The sequence below is a fragment of the Myotis yumanensis genome, unplaced genomic scaffold (assembly GCF_028538775.1).
Source record: "Myotis yumanensis isolate MYYU_CA2020_CCGP unplaced genomic scaffold, mMyoYum1.0.hap1 SCAF_1, whole genome shotgun sequence".
NCBI classification, from domain to species: Eukaryota; Metazoa; Chordata; class Mammalia; order Chiroptera; family Vespertilionidae; genus Myotis; species Myotis yumanensis.
Window position 1 is genome coordinate 180106621 of NW_027223752.1, and position 20324 is coordinate 180126944.

The following is a 20324-nucleotide window of genomic DNA, read 5'->3' on the forward strand; positions in this document are numbered from 1 at the left end:
GTGGGGAGGCAGAAGAGAGCAAAGAGAGAACAAATGGTAGTGGTAAGAAACTTTGGGTGGTGAGTGCACGATTCAGTATACAGATGGTGTCTTATTAAGTTGTATACTTGAAACCCATATGGTTTTATTAAACAATGTAATATATTAAATTCACTTAAAAATAATTTCTGTAATTTTTTAAAATGTAGCTATAGCTAAAAGTCTGGAAATAAAATGCCAAAATGTCAATATTTGATAATTCTGACAGACTAGAAGCAATTATTTCCTTTGTATTTCACAATGTTCCTTTAATTTTTACAATGTTTTTTACATGAAAATATTGAGGCTAACTTATGCACAGCTTCACTAGGTCAGATAATTTTATTTCATATTATAATTATAAACATGCAGAACGGACAAAATGAATAGAAAAAGAAAAAAGTAGGCAGATACATAAAAATGATCTTATATCAAATGTAAAAAAACACTAAGCTATATAATTATATCACTGAACAATTACTTCATGGATTTAAAAGTTTAAAATTAATCATGGAGGGACTAGTTAGATAAATCATATAATGTTATGATTCATAACATTATAATATACAATTTGACTTATAAATCTTATTTTATATTTTATTATTATTATTCTTAATGTTTTAGAAAGAGCCCGGGTCATATTTGTCTTACAGCCTGGCCATTAAGAACCTGAGCTTTGGATTGAGATAGCAGTAACTGTGGCCAAAGTTGTCACAGTGGGATGCCATGCTTCCACTTTTAGAAAATACATCTGCTTCAGAAACAGAATCTTCAGTCAAGGCTAAAAACTCTGAAGGTGTCTGAGCTGTGGTAAAATCAGCAGAAAGCAATGGAGATTGTAAAGAGCTTCCTGCCCGTTCTTAACAGCTCTATGGTCTCTTGATTTTAGTTTTCATGTTTGTTAACTGGGAAATATACTAGTGCCTATCTCATGGGGTTTGTGTCCAGAACAATTACATACAATCTGTAACTTTGGACACATTACTTAACCTACCCGTGCTCCAACTGTTTTGCCTGTACAGTGTGCTATAACAAGAGGAGTGATTTCAATGATTTGAGGACTAAATGAATTAGTGTATCTAAAGAGCACAGGACAGTGAGTGGGACAGAAAAATCTTTCAATGTTGGGAGAACTACTCATAGTAGTAGTAGTAGTAGCAGTAGCAGTAGTAGTAGTAGTAAAGGTGGAATATATTCATTACAATAATTAAGAAATACCAATATTCCACCATAAACTCTAAAAAAGACGATCCTTGCTTTAGATAAAGCCACATGGAAAATAAAATGTGTTTTCTTCCACTTTCTTCTGAGGGTCAGATTCTGGATAACACAACTAAGAAAAATGAGTAATATTGCTGAATTACATTTTTAGCAAAATGTAAGCTTAAGATCAAATAGTGAACAAATTTCAAATTATAAACAGGAAAGAATATTAGAGTAAAAAAAAGGAAAATGTGGTTTCAATTAATGACATGGAGTAAGAAAATTGCATAATTATAATAAAAATTATAATTTATACAAAGGGAATCAGTATACCTTTGGCAGGATTGGCATCATATCCATATGTTTTGTTAAAAAGATGACGATCACCAGAAGAAGGTATTATCCTTGAATCTGATATAGGATGAATCCCTTTAACACGTTCAGCTATTGCTTTATGTTGCTCATAAAATCCAAGTTTCCTTGGGGAGCTTGTTGCCAACATTGTATCACCATTTTGTAAAACCATATGCTCTTCTCCTTGAGTATCTGCTGATAGGTGACTCTCTAAGTCACTCCCATTTGTAACAGGGAGTTCAGAGATTTGCAATAACACTTCCTTCTGATTAGCAGCAGAGGTTTCTGGTAAGGAATTAGATTCAGTGCTACATCGACCTTCTAACCTATATTTCCCAGGAGACATAATTGCACAGGGAACAGTTCCTATACGGTCTATTGTTGCCTTTGTAACAGCAGCAGGATTGGGAGAGATCTGAGAGGTAGAATCATTGTGGCCAAAGTTGTCACAGTGGGATGCCATGCTTCCACTTTTAGAAAATACATCGGCTTCAGAAACAGAATCTTCAGTCAAGGCTAAAAACTCTGAAGGTGTCTGCGCTGTGGTAAGATCAGCAGAAAGCAATGGAGATGGTAAAGAGCTTCCTGCCCGTTCTGTTACATCCACAGAGCAAGATGGAGAAACTCTTACTGATACAGGTTCTCTCTCTTGGAACTGTGTAATTTCCAATGAGAATTCAGACTGCTGTACCAATGAAGTGGACTGGCTCGGTGGAACTGGCTTAGAAAATTTATAGTGAGAGGAAAAGGATTTAGTAAGCAGCTTCTTTGTTGACTGCTTAACAGAACGGCGAGTTGGTTCTTCTGTGAATCCAGAATCATCCCCTTCACTTTTGCCAGAACTTAAGCAATTTATAAAGACATTCTTATTAGTTGAGTGCTCCTTTTCCCTTTCAAAATCCTCTGTCAAAGATCTTGTTATCTTCTTATTTCTTGAACTACTAAAACCAACAGAATGTCTTCCCCTGGTTTTAATATGTTCTTCTGAAGTCAGTTTTTGCATACTGCTGTGACCAGCTTGAGCACCATTTGAAATACTAAGGTTCTGGTTGGTAGGTTCTTGCTTAGGTTCACTCCCCTTCTTATGGTGGAAGCTAATGGAAGGAGTTCGGAATATGCTCCTGCGTTTCCCTGTACTACCTGAGCTTGAGTTCGTGCTGGAAGGTGAGGAACTGTGGACACCAACTGTATTACTGGAGGAAGGTGAAGAAGGAAGAGAATCATGTCTTCTGCTAATACTTCTTCTGAATATTGGCAACCTGGAGACCAGGGTAGATCGTCTTGATCCAGAGTCCCCCATTGGGACCCCAAAGCTTGCACTGTGATATCCAACTTAGCAGCCTGGGAAAAGTTAAGACAAAAAGAACAAGTCAATAGAATTCAATTATAAATAAGACATTTTGAAATAAATAATTGTTCTTCAAGACACAAAATATAATTGTGTTTATATTAAAACAGTAAATACTAAAATTCTGATACTTAAGGATTGTATTAAAAATTTATAAGTGGCAACATTAGAGAATATTTTACGTAGCAACTTTACGATGCTGCAAAAATTTCATGAATACCCGGAATATTTAAAGTCTATTCAAAAGAGTATTGGGTTGGGAGACACAAGATCATTATTCAAGAGCCAGCCTTACTACATACTCTGGTTCTACATACTCTTACTAGTACATACTCTGGTAAGTCATTGTATCTTAACCTTTTATGTCTATTTGTTTAGATGTAGTAGGCATGTGGCAGCCATGATCATTGCCCGCTGAGTAAAATGTCCCACCACTGCCTCTTTTAGCCAGCACCAGATAGACCATGGGTTTCAACACATTATTCACCTCAACTTAACAGAATTACAGACCAGCCTAAGGTATGAGCTGATATTAGAGGCTCCACTCAAAGGATAAACAACGAGGATGTATTCTTCCTCTTGGAGTTTGATTTAGGACATTTAGAGAGATACTAAGTACATTGGCAGAGGCAACTAAACCACAAAAGGATATAGTGTGGAGTTATAAGCATGATAAAGTTATTAAGAAACCACAACTATGAGTTGAAGACAAGACCTGATTGAAAGCTAATTCAACAGGTAAGAATACAGACTGAGAGGAGAAGCATGGAAAATTCTGATCATATTAATATCAGAGTACTGATGATGGAGAAGAAGAAGGAAGAGGAGAACGTAGCAGATGTTCAACTATGATGTACTGAGTACTTTTACACAGTTTATCTCTTTTAATGCTTCTGAGTGGAGAAGTAGATAATACTACTGTGGACATTTTATAGCAGAAAGATAACTTGCCTAATGTCACTCAGTTAATAAGTGGTAAAGCAGGAATAAAAAGCTAAGCCTTATCTAACTACAGGATCAGCTCATAATCAGCATGGCTTGTACTGCTTTCACTAGAGTGAAAAGGCAAGGCCCAGACACGCTTCCATTTCAGGGATTCCTGGTTGTATGGTCAATATTGCTATTCTGGTGACTGCTATTTTTCACTAGTTTTCATAATGTGTCATAACATGGTTCCTGTTTTGTTTTGCTTTGTCTCTAAATTTCACTTAATGCCTTAACTATAATGTACATGCTCCCTTTGTCAACTTGATTAAGGCTCTATTTCATTTTGTTGCTTTTTGCAACCAAAACGAAACAATAACAAATACACATAAAATGACAAGCCCTCCATTTTATCATCTTTACTGATATGAGACTGAGAAAGTAAAATGTTCTGATGTCCTTAAAGAAGTATGTGACAATAATGGAAAATATTTTCTCTTTCAGATATGCATTCATATATATTTAATATTTTGACCCAAATAATAAAAAATGTAACAGTTTTGCATTATTTGGTTTTCTGGATGATTTTTAATTGTACTCACTGACTTTGAATTTAAATTAAACTGTGTATGAACCACTCCCAATATATTTAAGTATTCTTATAAGACTTTGGGTGAAGAGAGCTTAACATATAAACACAGACACTAGCTCTTGAAATCTTTCACAAATCAAAAATATCTAATTTTCTTCCCAGCTTAAATTTTTCAAATTGGATATAAAATATAATACATTTTTTCATAATTTCACTCTTAATAATGCTTTAACATCATTCTCAGCTGTGATTTTTCATTTACATGCAAGATTTATTTCCATCAAATGCCCAGTGAAGATGTGGCTCTCATTAGAGCATTATCAACCATAATGATTTGCAGCTGGTGGTGAACCTATGGCCTGTAATGCATTAATGTCAAGATATTTACCATTTGTATTGACACAGTATAAGAACTTATGTATACTGAAATATTTATTGGCCTTTTAAAAATTATTTCTTGCATTTGTATCATCATTTAAAAACAAAAGAGTGGCTCAGTTCCATATTTCTTTAGTAAGTATTCAAAAAATTTAACTAATGAAGATTCAGAAAAAAATATTAAAATAATTACTCCTCTTCCTAAGTATTTAATGAAAATGACCAGGTTCCCATTGGGTACAAAAAATTTAGGCTACTAATATATTTTTCATAATTTATTTAAGTAAAACATCAGAGCGATACTAAGAGATATTTATACACTGAATGGATGATATGGAGTGAACATAAAAATCTATTAGAGACAAAAATTCTTTAGATTTTACGTTGTCTACTGATAGTCTTTTAAATTAAGTTCTTTATTTCCTACTGAAAGCTTTCCAGCTAAACAAGAGACAGATCAAATATCTGTATTTTGGAATTATCAACATTTCTTTAAGGTCTGGATGCTAGCTACATCTCCAGATTCATTATCCCACTTCTCCCACTATATTCTCCAATTATACTGATTATACTTTCCATTTTCTGCCCACTTTCACCTTCTGGGCATTTGCAGATGCGGGTACACCTGCCTGGCATGCCCTTCCTAGCACCTGATGTGGCAATATTCCTATTTCCATGACATCATTCATTCCAGGACGCCATCACTGACCCCCCTTCCCACCCTCCTCCATTTCAGATATCCTACTCCTTTATGAATTCTAAAATATTACTTTATATAGTGAGAATCTGTTTATTACTCTGACTTTACTATTTACCATAAGTTTGTTAAGTAGCAAAGGCCATCGCTGCTTTGCTTTGAGACCCCAATGCCTAGTACAATACACAATTAATACCTTTAGAATTAGTGGATTTTGCAAACTGAAGCTTCATCTTGAACACATCAGTATTTCAAATATAAATAAACATCTGCTGTCTCACCACCATAAATAAATGCTATAATTTGCAGTTACTTATGCTGAATTATGACTTTTAGAGTTGAAAGCTTTTCAAGCTGTAATATTATTTAATGATCTAAAAGCTGCCAATGTATAAAAATACAATGCTAAACATGTTTAATAAAAGAATATATCATCACATCAACTTCAATTATTAATGAAAAACCAAAATAACATTACATGTTAATTTTATTTTTATTATAATTTTATTATTAATAAAAATTACCTTCAATTCCTTAGCAAACCTTGTATATATTTTTATATTTTTAAAACAGATTTCCAAATCAGATAAAATAGACATATTTTTCACAATTCTCCTCTAATATTTCTTGGTTCAGAAATCTTAGCCACTTTAAACATAACAGGTCCTAAAAATATATGATTCCAGGGGTGGGCAAACTTTTTGACTTGAGGGCCACAATGGGTTCTTAAACTGGACCGGAGGGCCGGAACAAAAGCATGAATGGAGTGTTTGTGTGAACTAATATAAATTCAAAGTAAACATCATTACATAAAAGGGTACAGTCTTTTTTTTTTTTAGTTTTATTCATTTCAAACGGGCCGGATCTGGCCCGCGGGCCATAGTTTGCCCATGGCTGGACTAGACCTTCCCATTGTCCAGTGGCCTTTACAACCATAAATATTATATTCTTCAGAAAAGCACATTCTTCATATAAAAAGAGTGTCTTCTAATTATACCTTTTAAGCTGTATAAATAAGCAAAAATACTGACTTGTAGGCAATATCACTACACAGATGCATGCTGACCCTATTACAAGTGATGTGAAACTCAGTGTGATCTCAACTGAAGAAATGGTTTCCTTTGTTCTTTAGTATCAGGATTTAACAAAAAACTCCCAGAAAGTACTTTATCCAGTGATCTCATAACAAGCACTATCATTGCTCTTAACAGAGTACAACATTATATGGTGGATCTATTCTGAATAAAAGGAGAGGGGAATTTCTTATTTGGTATGGTTGAGGAAGATATGGATTATAATTTAAGGAGTTATATGAACTGCTACTATGTTAGCTATTTAAAATTAGAGTACAAATAAAACACATTAAAGAAGTTAGAAATACTGAAAAAAGACTTCCATGATTCCAAAGGCCTTATCCAAAGGCATAACACAACCTTGCATTGTTTCCGAGATATAATTTTGGAAACTGATTCCCATATATACAAACAGATATATCTTTCTGTGCAAGTAACAGAAGCAAAGCAAAAAAACCTTTTACCCTTTCTTTTCCCAATATTTTTCAAACATTTCCTTAGAATTTTGACAACCCTCATATTTCTCCACTGTGAGCCCAAGGTGATAAAGAGTCACCTGATGTCCATTTGGTTTGTTTCTCTCCCCAAACTGATGGTATTTTTATGAAAAAAGCAAAACTAAACAAGACATACACATGCAATTAGCAAAAATAAATATACACACATGCAATTAGCAAAAATATAATAATAATATAGTTTCAACTCCAAGTTCTGCCACATACTAGTAACATGAACTAGAACATAGGTAACAATTATTTTATTTATTTATTTTTTTTAATATATTTTATTGATTTTTTACAGAGAAGAAGGGAGAGGGATAGAGAGCTAGAAACATCGATGAGAGAGATCAATCAGCTGCCTCCTGCACACCCCCCAGTGGGGATGTGCCCGCAACCAAGATACATGCCCTTGACCAGAATTGAACCTGGGACCCTTCAGTCTGCAGGCCGATGCTCTATCCACTGAGCCAAACCGGTTTGGCGGTAACAATTATTTTATAGTGATTTCTTGTAAGGATGAGAAGGCACAACATACAAACCTAACACTCTGTCTGGTATAGAGTATATTTTCAATTTCTTTCTTTTCAAGGAAATGCATTCAAACAAAAGTGTCATGGTGGTGCAGCACATACATAGAGTAATTATGATAATGAGCTACTTTTCAAATCTGTCCCAAACCCTCTAATTTAAAAAAATCATTAAAACTATTTGGGGGGCGGGGGGGGAGATATGTAAATGATATCAGTATTCTATTCCCTTATGATGAACCTCCCCAAAGTATACACTTTTATTGGACTTTAGAAACAATGATCAATATTTGTGAGAAATGTTGCATGAAATACATCCTGTCCGAGTTCTACTCTTTCTCAGAAAAGATTTCAGAAAATAATCCAGTAAAGCCTAAATGACCATGCTGAAAGGAAAACGTATGATACATGATGAAATGGAAGAAAGAAAACTCACAGAAACCAAACACTCTCTAGATAACAATTTTTCAACATTAAGAAAATGATGGCAAAAAATAAAAAAGAAAGAAAATAAATCATATGTAAATATACCAAAGGGCATTGATCAATTTTTATTACAATTAAATAGGATAAAAGCTTGAAGAAATTCTCAAAACAATCTTATCTAATTATGTCATTTAGCCACGTATTTAAATGAGGCTCACACTTGTTAGGTGGTTAGTGTTTAGCTGGAAAGCCTTCCAGACTCTTTCTATTACAAAAGCCATGCAATTTCACTTCAACATTCTTATACTTTATGGTATAATTTTTCCTTAAATGTATTTCCAAAATGTCTTATTGTTTTCTCTTAAATGAATCGGGAACTAATGAAAGCATTTTTAACAGATAAATCACTTTTACAGCATGAGGAAGGATCATTTCCGCCAGGAGGGTCAGTGAGGACCATATGAGACACATTAAAAGGATGACTGATCATGATCATGTGGGTGATTGGTTACAGGGAAGAGAATGAAATTGTCAGCCTAAGGTAGAAAGAGTGAGAAATCATATAATTGACTGGATTGTTTAATTAACAAAGGATTATATTTGCAAATAATTTAGCCACATTGAGTATACTGTTATTTTTAAATAAACAAGAAAATAATCCAAATAAATAACTTATTACATCATAAATGTCTACTTTTATGTGACTACTAAAAATGATTTGACTCTAAAGGTGATATGTAAGCAGAGATAGATTGTCCCCGATCAGATCTGTATAAATTAATCTAAGTAAAAAGAAAAGAGATGCCAAATTAGCATGATAATGGGAACTGTTACCACAGGAAAGGAGAAAACATTTCAAAGAGATTATTCTAGCAGAATTTAGGAAGACAGATGAGTTCCTTGTCTGAATTAATGGAAGGACATGGGCCATGATACATATTTAACAAGACAAGTCATCTTGAGACCCATCCAGATGTGATCTTAGTTCTTTAGTGACCAGAAGAAACAAAAGAGAAATAAAGAAAGACTGGATTTTAGCCAGAGATTAGACAGAAGTTACTAGTGACAGAATAAAGAAATTTAAACACCATATCTACATGTGATCAGGCTTAGGTAAATAATGAGACAACATTTATATTTTAGGAATATTACATATTCTGGTATTTTTACACAAATGAATGTATAACTGTTAAGAATGTGGATTCTGATAAAAGAATATCTAGATTTGAATTCATCTCAACTCATAAGAGTTGAGTGGCTTAAAAAGTTACTTACACTCTGAGCCTGAGAATAATAGTTGCACGGTCGTAAAGAGATTTTATGAGGAACACATAAGTAAATGCAAAAAGGGACTTAGAACAGGGTCGAGCACATGGTAAGTGCTTAACAACTATAATTTACTTATGAGGAAGAATTTACAATTTTTACTGTCTCACAGCATAAGTATTTTAATTTAGCTGATAACTTCACCAACCTCTCTCAGCTAGAATTTCTAATTATGTCTACTGGTAAACTAATACTATCATTTCCTGAGTCAATCATGAACAGTACAGAAAGGTAATTTGAGCAGTAATAGTATATGTAAACTAGAGGCCCAGTGCACGAATTCATGCACCAGGGAGGTCCCTCAGCCTGGCCTGCTGGATTGGGCCAAAACTGGCTCTCTGACATATCTCGAGGGGTTCCAGATTGTGAAAGGGTGCAGGACAGGCTGAGGGATCCCACCAGTGGACGATCAGGGCCAGGGAGGGACGCAGGAGGTTGGCCAGCTGGGGAGGGACCACAGGAGGGCTCCAGGGCGTGCCTGGCCCATTTTGCACAGTCCCGATCGGCCGGACCCCAGCAGCAAACTAGCCTACCGGTCGGAGCGTCTGCCCCCTGGTGATCAGTGCACATCATAGTGAGCGGTTGAGCGACCTTAGCATGTCATTAGCATATTATGATTTGATTGGTTGAACAGACGACTGGACACTTAGCATATTAGGTTTATATTATATAGGATGAGGCTTGGAATTAGGACATCTATCTCTCTATCTATCTATCATCTGATCTATATCACTGAATAAATAGTGATGTTACCAATATTACAAACACTTCTTAAATTATCTCTTACAAATAATCTCATTCAACCATGGCTTGTTTTTGACCCAAAATATTATTGACCATGTTGATGTCCTTCCTGACTATAAGTTCAGTTCAATTTTTTTTAAATATATTTTATTGACTTTTTATAGAGAGAATGAGAGAGGGATAGAGAGTTAGAAACATCAATGAGAGAGAAACATTTATCAACTGCCTCCTGCACACCCCCTACTGGGGATGTGCCCACAACCAAGGTACATGCCCTTGACTGGAGTCGAACCTGGGACCTTTCAGTCTGCAGACTGATGCTCTATCCACTGAACCAAACCTGTCAGGGCCAATTTTTTATTAAATAAATATTGAGTTTAATTACTCAGTCTTAGTTTTTAATTTTCAACCAGATAATCCAGACTTCAAGGAGCAAATAAATGAAAACACTATAAATATTCAAAGACTGTGTCTCAGACCCTGAACATGATTCCCAAAAGATGACTTTGTTAACTTTGTTGAGCAATATCAATATTACAAATATACTACTTTAAAGATGGTAGCACACATCTAGAAGTATATATGTTTCTTAATAAAAACAATTACATTATTATTATTATTGATTTTTCTACAGAGAGGAAGGGAGAGGGATAGAGAGTTAGAAACATTGATGAGAGAGAAACATCGATCAGCTGCCTCCTGCACACCCCCTACTGGGGATGTGCCCACAACCAATGTACATGCCCTTGACTGGAATCGAACCTGGGACCCTTGAATCCGCAGGCTGACACTCTATCCACTGAGCCAAACTGGTTAGGGCTACATTATTTTTATACACATACCTTACGTGGAGTAATTTAGTTTGTTATTTTAAATACTATTTTGGGGGGAAATTTTTCTTACAATTTTCTAAGTTAGGTTTTCTAGAAGCAGAGCCTGAGCAAAAGATTCATGTTGAAACAATTTATTACAGAACAACTCTCAGGGGAATGTGAGGAAAGAAGGCATGATAGGATGGGGGAAAAGCTAACCAAAGATTTGGAGACCAGCCTCAGACTGATCCCATTGAACTGGAGCACTAATTGAGTTCTTGAGAGAGTGGCTGGTCCTTGTATCCCCAGCCTGTCAACCATCTATAGACTTCTCTAAGGAATGGGAAAAAATATTTGAAACATAACAAACAGTCAAATAATTGATAACCGGAATACATAAATAACTTTTACGAATCAATAAGAGAAAGATAATCCGAAAGGAAAAATAAATGTGTAAAGAACATGAACAAGCAATGTGTAAATGCATAGGAAAAAGATACGAAAGGATATGTGAACAGTGGTTATCCTTGAAGAGGGCATTAGTATTGGGGATTGTCATCAGTAGGGACAACAGTGCTATCCTATCTAATAATAGACAAACATGGTAATTGACCGTACCTTCACTACACCTCCCATTGGCTAATCAGCACACTATACAAATTAACTGCCAACAAAGATGGCAGTTAATTTGCATATGTAGGCTCCAAACGGCAGAGGGGAGACTGAAGGCGAGCCGGAGCAGCAAAGACAGAAGACTGAAGGCGGCTCCGGCCAGAGCAAAGGCCTGGGTCCCAGGTGCCAGAGGAAAACCTGTGCTGGCAGCCAGGAGAAGAGAAGGCCTATTGCACGAATCTCATGCAACAGGCCTCTAGTATGTAATATAAACTCTTAACAATGAGAAAATTCATGAATTACTTTCATAATTAAAACTTTTAAAATTTTAAATAAAGGTACTATAAAAATATGTGCCCTATCAAAAAGTACATAATGTTGAAGGATATAGGTATATAATTGTTTTAAAAGTAATTTGAAGGGTACACAAAAAATTTAAAATATTTTCTGGAAGAAAGAGAATGAGCACCTGGAAAAATGCTATTTCTAAAAATAATTTGACCAAGTATGACAAATACAAATATCAATTCTGAGTGTTTTATTAAAACCTTCATTTTTTTATATTTTAATACAATAAGTTTAAATAAGTAAAACTTATGAAAGTGTTAAGAATCCTTACAATAATATAAAGACTTTGTATTTTTCATGAACCTACATTTTTAATATTGAAATTCATGTTTTATGTGACTGTCAGTCCAAACAGAATCTGCTTATGAATTGAGATTTACTTTTCTAACAGCTGGAATGCTATTTAGTTTCACTATTAAAAGCTATTTCCTCCTCCTTAAAAAAAATATTTAAGTATTTCTTTACTACATAATTCACCTCTACATATTGTCAGTGATAATAAGTCAGACACAAATGTTTTAAGTCAAGTTTTTCACAATTTTTTTAATGTTTTAGTATTTCCATAGTACAAACAATAAACCATCATAGATTACTTTATACAGTTGACTCATAAATCTGAGTTATATAATGATTTGGAAACATGTAGCTATGACTTCTTGTCATTAATAACAAATTGATGCCATTATACCATTTTTTTCAAGGCTAGTAAACTAAACAGACAGGTTGGTTTTGTATTTGCTTGATCCAAATTCATTCTTCTTTGAGACATTTATAATAGTTTATTTGTTTACTAAATATTAAAATGCCTTACAATTTAATAAAGATAAATTTTTTAAAAAAAGAAAAATAAAGGACCAACTTAATAACAAATACCCTGCAGTTGCGTTTACCTATCAGCAGAGGGTGGAGGAGAGCTTCCTCAAAGTCAACTTTTTTTTTTTAACTTTCAGAGCCAATTTAAAATTCATTAAGCATTTAATTATATAAAATATCACAAAGTCCTTTATGTAATGAAAAATAAAAGTCTTCAAATACATTTGAAAGTTAAATATTGATTTATTAAAACAATTAGTATCTTAGAAAAATAAATTGCCTTTAGAACTGAAGAAAGACTAATTCTTCACTTGAAAATTTTAAACAATAATTAGAAAAATAAAATATTTTTGGTATTTAACTTATAAATATATAGAGAGAGCTTATATTTTAAAGGTAATTCAGATTCATATATTTCAATTCAAATTTATTATTTTTTTCAATAGTTTTTGCTCATTGGTTTTGGAACAACAGTAGAACATATACAATGCTTTGTAAGAAATATACTAGTGCAAAAGGTATATACAGATGATAGCATATCTTTCTACTATTATATGTTGTAAATATCTGTCACTTAATTTTTAAATTTTATTTACAACATTGCATAGAATAGCTCATGGTCAAAGACAGAAATATAAATATGAAATTAAAATATTATCATATGGCAATATAAAAAGATACCAAAACCAAAGGAAAATAATTTTTAAATGAAAGTTAAAATACATGTTAGCAGGTTAAATTTAAATGTGGCTACAGTCAATATTTATAATTATGTGTATATCTGTGTCTGTGTCTATGTCATCAAAAATATGAAAACCTGATAATATAAATCAGCATTGGCAGTAATATAAAATCCAACATTTTCAATGTATGCTCCAGTTTATTTATAAACTGTATCAATGTAAGTATAAACTTAAATCAGTATCATAGAAAGTCAGCATTGGTCTGGTGAAAAGAAAAAAAAGAAATGAGTCTGTCTGAAAATCATTCCTGCTTTGTTTCTGTGATAAATACCATTGTAGTTGTATCCTTTATAATGCTAATGGAGGCATGTTAAAGAATATGCTAATTTCCATTCAGTCATGTCTTGGCATGGACTACAAATTCTATCAGAATTATTTTTAAAACAGAATACTGTATTTGTCATTTTTAACTACTGTCTTTAAACTCAATCTATATATACAAAAAGCCAGTGCAACGCCTGAACGACCAAACGACCAATCGACCAGTCGCACACTGACCACCAGGGGGTAGACCAGGGGTCCTCAAACTTTTTAAACAGGGGACCAGTTCACTGTCCCTCAGACCATTGGAGGGCCGGACTACAGTTTAAAAAAAAACTATGAACAAATTCCTATGCACACTGCACATATCTTATTTTGAAGTAAAAAAACAAAACGGGAACAAATACAATATTTGTATTTGCATGTGGCCCACGAGCCATAGTTTGAGGACCCCTGGGGTAGACGCTCAGTGAAGGAGCTGCCCCCTGGTGGTCAGTGCACTCCCACAGCGGGAGAGTCCCTCAGCCAGAAGCCAGGCACACGAGCCTCTGCCACCTCTGGCAGGCACAATCTCCAGCAAACAGACTGCAGTCCCAAAGCCTGGGTGGTGGGGGTGTAGCTGGAATGACCGTGGATCAGCCATTGCTGGCCCCTGGAACTCTCCCTTCAGACCCTGCGACTGCACCACACCCCTTACCTATTGCCCTCTGGGTCTCCGGATGCAGGCTCTGGAAAAACCCACAGAGGTGCTTCACAAATGTACTGCCTGGGCCAGCCCCCATCTCAAGAGCAAGTGCTGGTGAAGTCCAGCCCAAGGACCAACACCCACGCGTGTCCATAGGTGAGCCCTTCGCAATTTCCACCTACCACCCAGCCCCAGCCCCATCTCCCGGAAAGGTTTGCGACCTGGCACCGAATACCCACTCTGGCACCCAGGTCCCGGGCTTCCCTCCTGCCCCGGCAGGCACACAGGACCCGAGCTTCCCTCGCAGCCCCGGCTTCGTTCGGAAGGTCATCCAGAAGGACATCCGGCCTAATTAGCATATTATGCTTTTATTATTATAGATTTCCATACAACCTGTGAAATTTAGGAACACACCCTCTAACACACATGCACACATCTAATCAAAAAATGGCATTCTGAATATCATGTTTCCCAGTACAAAGTTAATAATAAACTATGTTCAGTATTATCTATATATAAAACTATATATATAAAAGCCCGAATGACCAGACAACCAGTCAACTCTGATGCGCACTGACCACCAAGGGCAGACGCATAATGCAGGAGCTGCCCCTGGTGATCAGTGCGTTCCCACAGCAGGAGCACCACTCAGCTGATGGGCAACAGATGCCAGGCTCACGACTGGCAAGTGCACCTGTGGCAGGGCAAGCCTCTCCCGCCTCTGCAGCAGTGCTACCGAGCAGCCGCATGCCCCTTCGCGCACTACTACATTCCTCGGGGAATGTCAGACTGCTGGTTTCAGCCCGTTCCCCCGGATTGCAAGAGGGCGCAAGCCAGGTTGAGGGACCTCACCGGTGCACGAATCCATCCACCAGGCCTCTATTTCCATAGATAGAAAGGTAAAATAATGTTCTGTAGAATATTACCACAATCACAGAAGTAGTGTGTCTTATGAAAAGAGAGCAAAAGTACATCTGGGAATGCAGTCTCTGTGTTACATGATAAAATTAGAAATATGATATGTTTCTTCCTCTTACATTGTAATTGCTTATGTACTCAATAAATCTGACCAAATCATGGTTTATAATTAATAAAATAGAACAGGGAGTTTGTTTTTAGAATCTAGAAAAGAAGGCATGGTCGATATTTAACATATTTTGAAAATAAAATCCTCTGATATAATATAGTATCAAAGTAAAGTTATTTTAAATTATATTGAGATAAATTTTAAATTGGTAGAGAAGCCTAATAACCCAATGATTAATAGATATACTCTAGATCTACAAAGTATAGTTAAAAGATTTTGCTAAATATAATAAAGTATATTTTGTTACCTACAGTGATCTTTGACTTAAAATTTTATTTATTTTAAGCAGAATTACATAACATATACTACAATAAAGTGAACACTATAAATTCAATGAATTTCTTTCTTTAAAAAAAACACAGGAACCTTAAACTTTGTTAATAAATTTACTAAATTGTCTTCTTATGCGACTATAGTCCTCCATCAAAGACCACTCTAAGGAATGACTATTATTTAGTTTATACTGAGTTGTATACTGTTAATTTGATAGAATAATTACTAAGAATGAAATCATGAGAGAAGAACCTATGTTTAAGCCAAATGCACTGCTTTAGCTGTACTTGGTAGCAGGGGGAATGTGCCTGACTTGAGTTGCCACTAGAGGGAGGTTTTGCATCTTGGAACACTTAAGGATTTCTGCCTTGGTGAACAACTATTGTATAAAATTTTACACTTGAAAGGTGGACTACTTATTATTATTATTATTATTATTATTATTTATTGGTTGTGGGTATACAGCTTAGTGGTTAGATAATCACAAAAATTATGCAATATTCCCCTCAAAAGGTGGACTTCTTTTTGAGAATGAAGAAATCAAAATACAGAGAGGTTAAGTACCTCATTCAAAGACACACAAAAAAAGTGGCAGCACTAACATTTATAGAGTTCAGTGTTCCTGAGAATAGAATTAACTCTAAACCAACCGAATGACAGCAGAGATTGTCACTGCCAGAAACTTCTTATTTCAAACAAGCAAAAAGACCCTTCCTCTATAAGCATCTGACATATCTATATATTTAAATAATGTTCCCATTTTTGTATAACTTTAATATATAATTAATTTTTCAAGGAACTACATCAACATAATGGTTTCTCTTGTTTCCCCTGTGTGTGGGCTTTAAAAAAAAATCTTAGTCACAAATTGACTAGCATGAGTATATCAATTATCTCACTTTAATCTTCCTAACAACTGTTTATTTAACTGTAAATAGTATTCTGTTACCAGCCATTGAGTCAGCTCCCACTTTTGGTGACCCTGTGAGTGAGTGATGTCCTGCTCTCAACAGCCCTGCTCAGCTCCTGTAGACTCATCATGCTTACGGATTCTTTTATGGAGTCAATCTATCTCATGTTTGGTCTTCATCTTTCCCTGCTGCCTTTTGTTTTCCCTAAAACTACTGTCTTTTGCAAAGAACCCTGCCTTCTCATGATGTGCCTAAAGTAGAGCAGTGTCAGTTAGTCATTTTCACCTCCAGCGATGTTTCAGGCTTAATGTGCTCTAGGACCCATTCACTCATCATTTTGGTGTTCCAGGGTACCTGTAGAGCTCTCCTGAAACACCATATTTCTCATCCTATTATTATAATTACTAGGGGCCCAGTGCATGAATTCATGCACAGGTGGAGTCCGGCCAGCCAGGCCCTAATTGGCGGATCAGGGCCAGGCCTGTCGGAAGGAGGAGACAGCGGGAGGTTGCCCGGCTGGCCTGCCCCAATTGGGCCCAATCAGGGACGGGCTGGCTGAGGGAAGGGGCCTCAAGCAATTGGCCAGCAGGCCACATCCCCAATTGGGGTGGGGGGCAATTGGAGGTGGAGCTGGCTGGGGGGAGGAGCCACAGGTGATCCGATCAGGGTGGTGAGGGATGTTGGGGGTGGGACCAGCTGTGGGGAGGGGCTGTGGGCAGTGGGCGGGCCAGCCCCAAACCCAAATGGGGTAGGGGGATCAATCAGGGTCGACCCCCCTGGGGGAGGGGCCATGGGTGGTTGGCTGGCTGGCCCTGACCCTGATCGCCTGATTGGAGTGGGGGGTCCAATCGGGGGTGGAGCTGACTGGGGGGAGGGGCCGTGGGACAGTCGGGGTGGTGGGGGCCCATTGGGAGTGGGGCCAGCCATGGGGAGGGGCTGCAGGAGGTTGGCTGGCCAGCCCTGCCCCCTATTGTGGTATGGAGGAGCGATCAGGGGCATCATCGCAACGGTTGTTCCAGTAATTACAGCATTCCTGTAGCTGGCTTTTTATATATATAGATTATATTCTTCTTATCAGATAAATAAATAAATTTTGTGGGTCACAAATCAGATTTGAGATTTGAATCCAGGTTTTTCTGATACTAAAGACAAATTTTGAAATGATATCACTCTGTGGGAGTGCAACAAAGTGGGTAATAGTGACAATAATATTATATGATGGTAAATAATAATATCCTTAATACTACTCTACCCTACAAATTTGTAATTGAGAGTGGCTTTGTATTCCAAATCAGTATTCCAATGACAGATCTATTGCCAAGTCATTAAGTGGAGTTTTAAGTGAGTCTCTATCAGAATAGGACACAAGGAATATTAATTCTTCAGAACAAAACAAAACAAAAAAAATACACTCACCGGCAAAGAATGTGCAGAATGTTGAGTTAAACAGCAAGAGAGAGGAGGGGGCCAGGGAGAGAAGGACAGAAATGGTTGTGCCATCCCACAGACTTACTTAAGCTAACAGTCTCATGTCCAAGACTGAGAATTAAATGACATAAGTGGGTGTGATTCACAATAAAATTTTCAGAAAAACGAAGCAGGTAAAAGAAAGCATATCAAAGAAAGTGGGTGCCCTGCTAGCTTTGTTTGTGGAGAAACTACATAATGCTACTGGAACACTATCTATATACTTTATACTATACTAGTGTCCTGGTGCACAGATTTGTGCACATTGAAAGGAAATAGAAGAAATAATTTAATATCACTATTCGCCCTTTCTCTTTCATAGAAGTGTCAACCAAATTCACAATCAACAATGAAAGATCAAAGCACATGAGTGCGGCTGACGCCAGTGAGAGATTTGTATGTATCGTCTATGCGTGAGTCAACTTAGCCTTTTTGTAGAAATAGAATAAACTTGCTTAATTAGACCTGCTTTCTGATGTAGCTAAACTTTTTCCAGCCCTGTGAAGCACCCCGACTTCTCTTTCAGTAATTGTCAGCAAAAATTTTGGTGGGTCACAAGTGAGAGCAGTAAATATCAACACAAAGCAGATTATTACCGTAGATCACTCAGGGAGGGCAAAACGTAAAATGTTTAACTGCAGCAGTGTTTGACTATATTCTGTGCAGTGAGAAAACCTGAAGTCATTTTCAAGTTCCACCTTTTCTTACTTCTTTTCAGTTGGGTCAAGTTTCTAAACTTTCTAAATCTCTGTTTTCTGGCTAATGAAAAGAAAATAGGATTCCACCAAGTCTCCTATCTACCTACTCCAGGACTTCTGTGAGGATCAAATGAGATGAGGCACGGGAAAACGTTTCACAAACATTTGGTTGAACCTGGCTATAAAGCAAGTTGAATTCCTGGGCTGAAGAAACTACAAGGAGGCTAGTCGCTAGGGAGAGGAAGCTGGGAATTGCTATGGGATATCATTACCCGGCACCCACAGTTACTGTTTCCAGGCTGGGCTGGGATGTGGGCCACATTTTGTGCCATGGGGTCTTGGCAGTGTTGGCTGCAATTTGGTGGGGTGTCTCTCCAGGGTGGTGGCGGGTCCTGTGTCCCACTTGGGGAAAGCCAAGTGTTGGTTTGTCGGCTCAAGTTCCCTGGTGCCATTTATTTTTAAATGGCTATTGCACATCATGGCAGCTCCTTGAGAGTCTGCCCCCTAGTGTTCAGTGCGTGTCATAGCTACCAGTTGGACAGACGGACACTTAGCCTTTTATATATGTAGACTAGAGGCCCGGTCCACAAAAATTTGTGCACTCGGGGGGGAGGGGAGATCCCTCAGCCCGGCCTGTGCCCTGTCGCAGTCTGGGACCCCTCGGGAGATAACGACCTGCTGGCTTAGGCCTACTCCTGGGTGGCAGAGGGCAGGCCCAATCCCTAGGTGCAGCCCCTGGTCAGGTTCAGAGCAGGGCCGATTGGGGAGTTGGGGCGCTGCCCCCTGTCATGCACAGAGCAGGGTGGATCGGGAGGTTGCGATGCCACCCCTAGTCACGATCAGGGTAGGGCTGATTGGGGGGTTGGGGCACCGCCCCTGTCACACTCAAGGCAGGGTTGATAGGGAAGTTGCGGCGCCACCCCCTGTCACGCACAGAGCAGGGCCGATCAGGGGGTTGGGGCGCTGCCCCCTGTCATGCACAGAGCAGGTCCCATCACGGGGGTTGGGGCTCCGTACCCTGTCACACACAGAGCAGGGCCGATCAGGGGTTGGGACGCCTTCCTCTGTCACACACAGAGCAGGGCGGATAGGGAGGTTGTGGCCCCGCCTGCTGTCACATACAGAGTCGCAGGGCGATCAGGGAGTTTGGGCGCTGCCCCCTGTCACACTGATCCAGGTGTCGGGAGGCCTCGTGGCTCCGCTGATCCCGGTGCTGGGAGGCATATTACCCTTTTACTATATAGGATAGAGGCCTGGTGCACGCATGGGGGCTGGCTGGTTTGCCCTGAAGGGTGTCCTGGGTCAGGGTGGGGGTCCCCACTGGGGTGCTTGGCCAGTCTGGCTGAGGGGCTGAGGACCGTATTCAGGCTGGCGGGTGACTGAAGCTCCCAACTGCTCCTTTTTTTCTTTTTTTTTTTCAAATTCTGGGCCAGCTTTAGCTCTGAGGCCTCGGCTGCTGAAAGCAGGTTTCTGGCCTTTGTTTACCTTCTGTATTTGAAACTAT

General features: G+C 37.8%; 1 protein-coding gene across 4 annotated transcripts in view; it reads right to left on the minus strand.

The window, feature by feature from the left end:
• Positions 1-20324, minus strand: part of CCSER1 (coiled-coil serine rich protein 1) — a 1176231-nt gene that overhangs the window by 1031033 nt on the left and 124874 nt on the right. For all 4 annotated transcript variants that reach the window (XM_070392710.1, XM_070392707.1, XM_070392715.1 and 1 more), the window contains exon 2: positions 1555-2916. In XM_070392710.1, coding sequence (XP_070248811.1) covers positions 1555-2875 — 1321 coding nt within the window. In that variant the 5' untranslated portion in view covers positions 2876-2916. The remainder of the gene's footprint in view (positions 1-1554; positions 2917-20324) is intronic.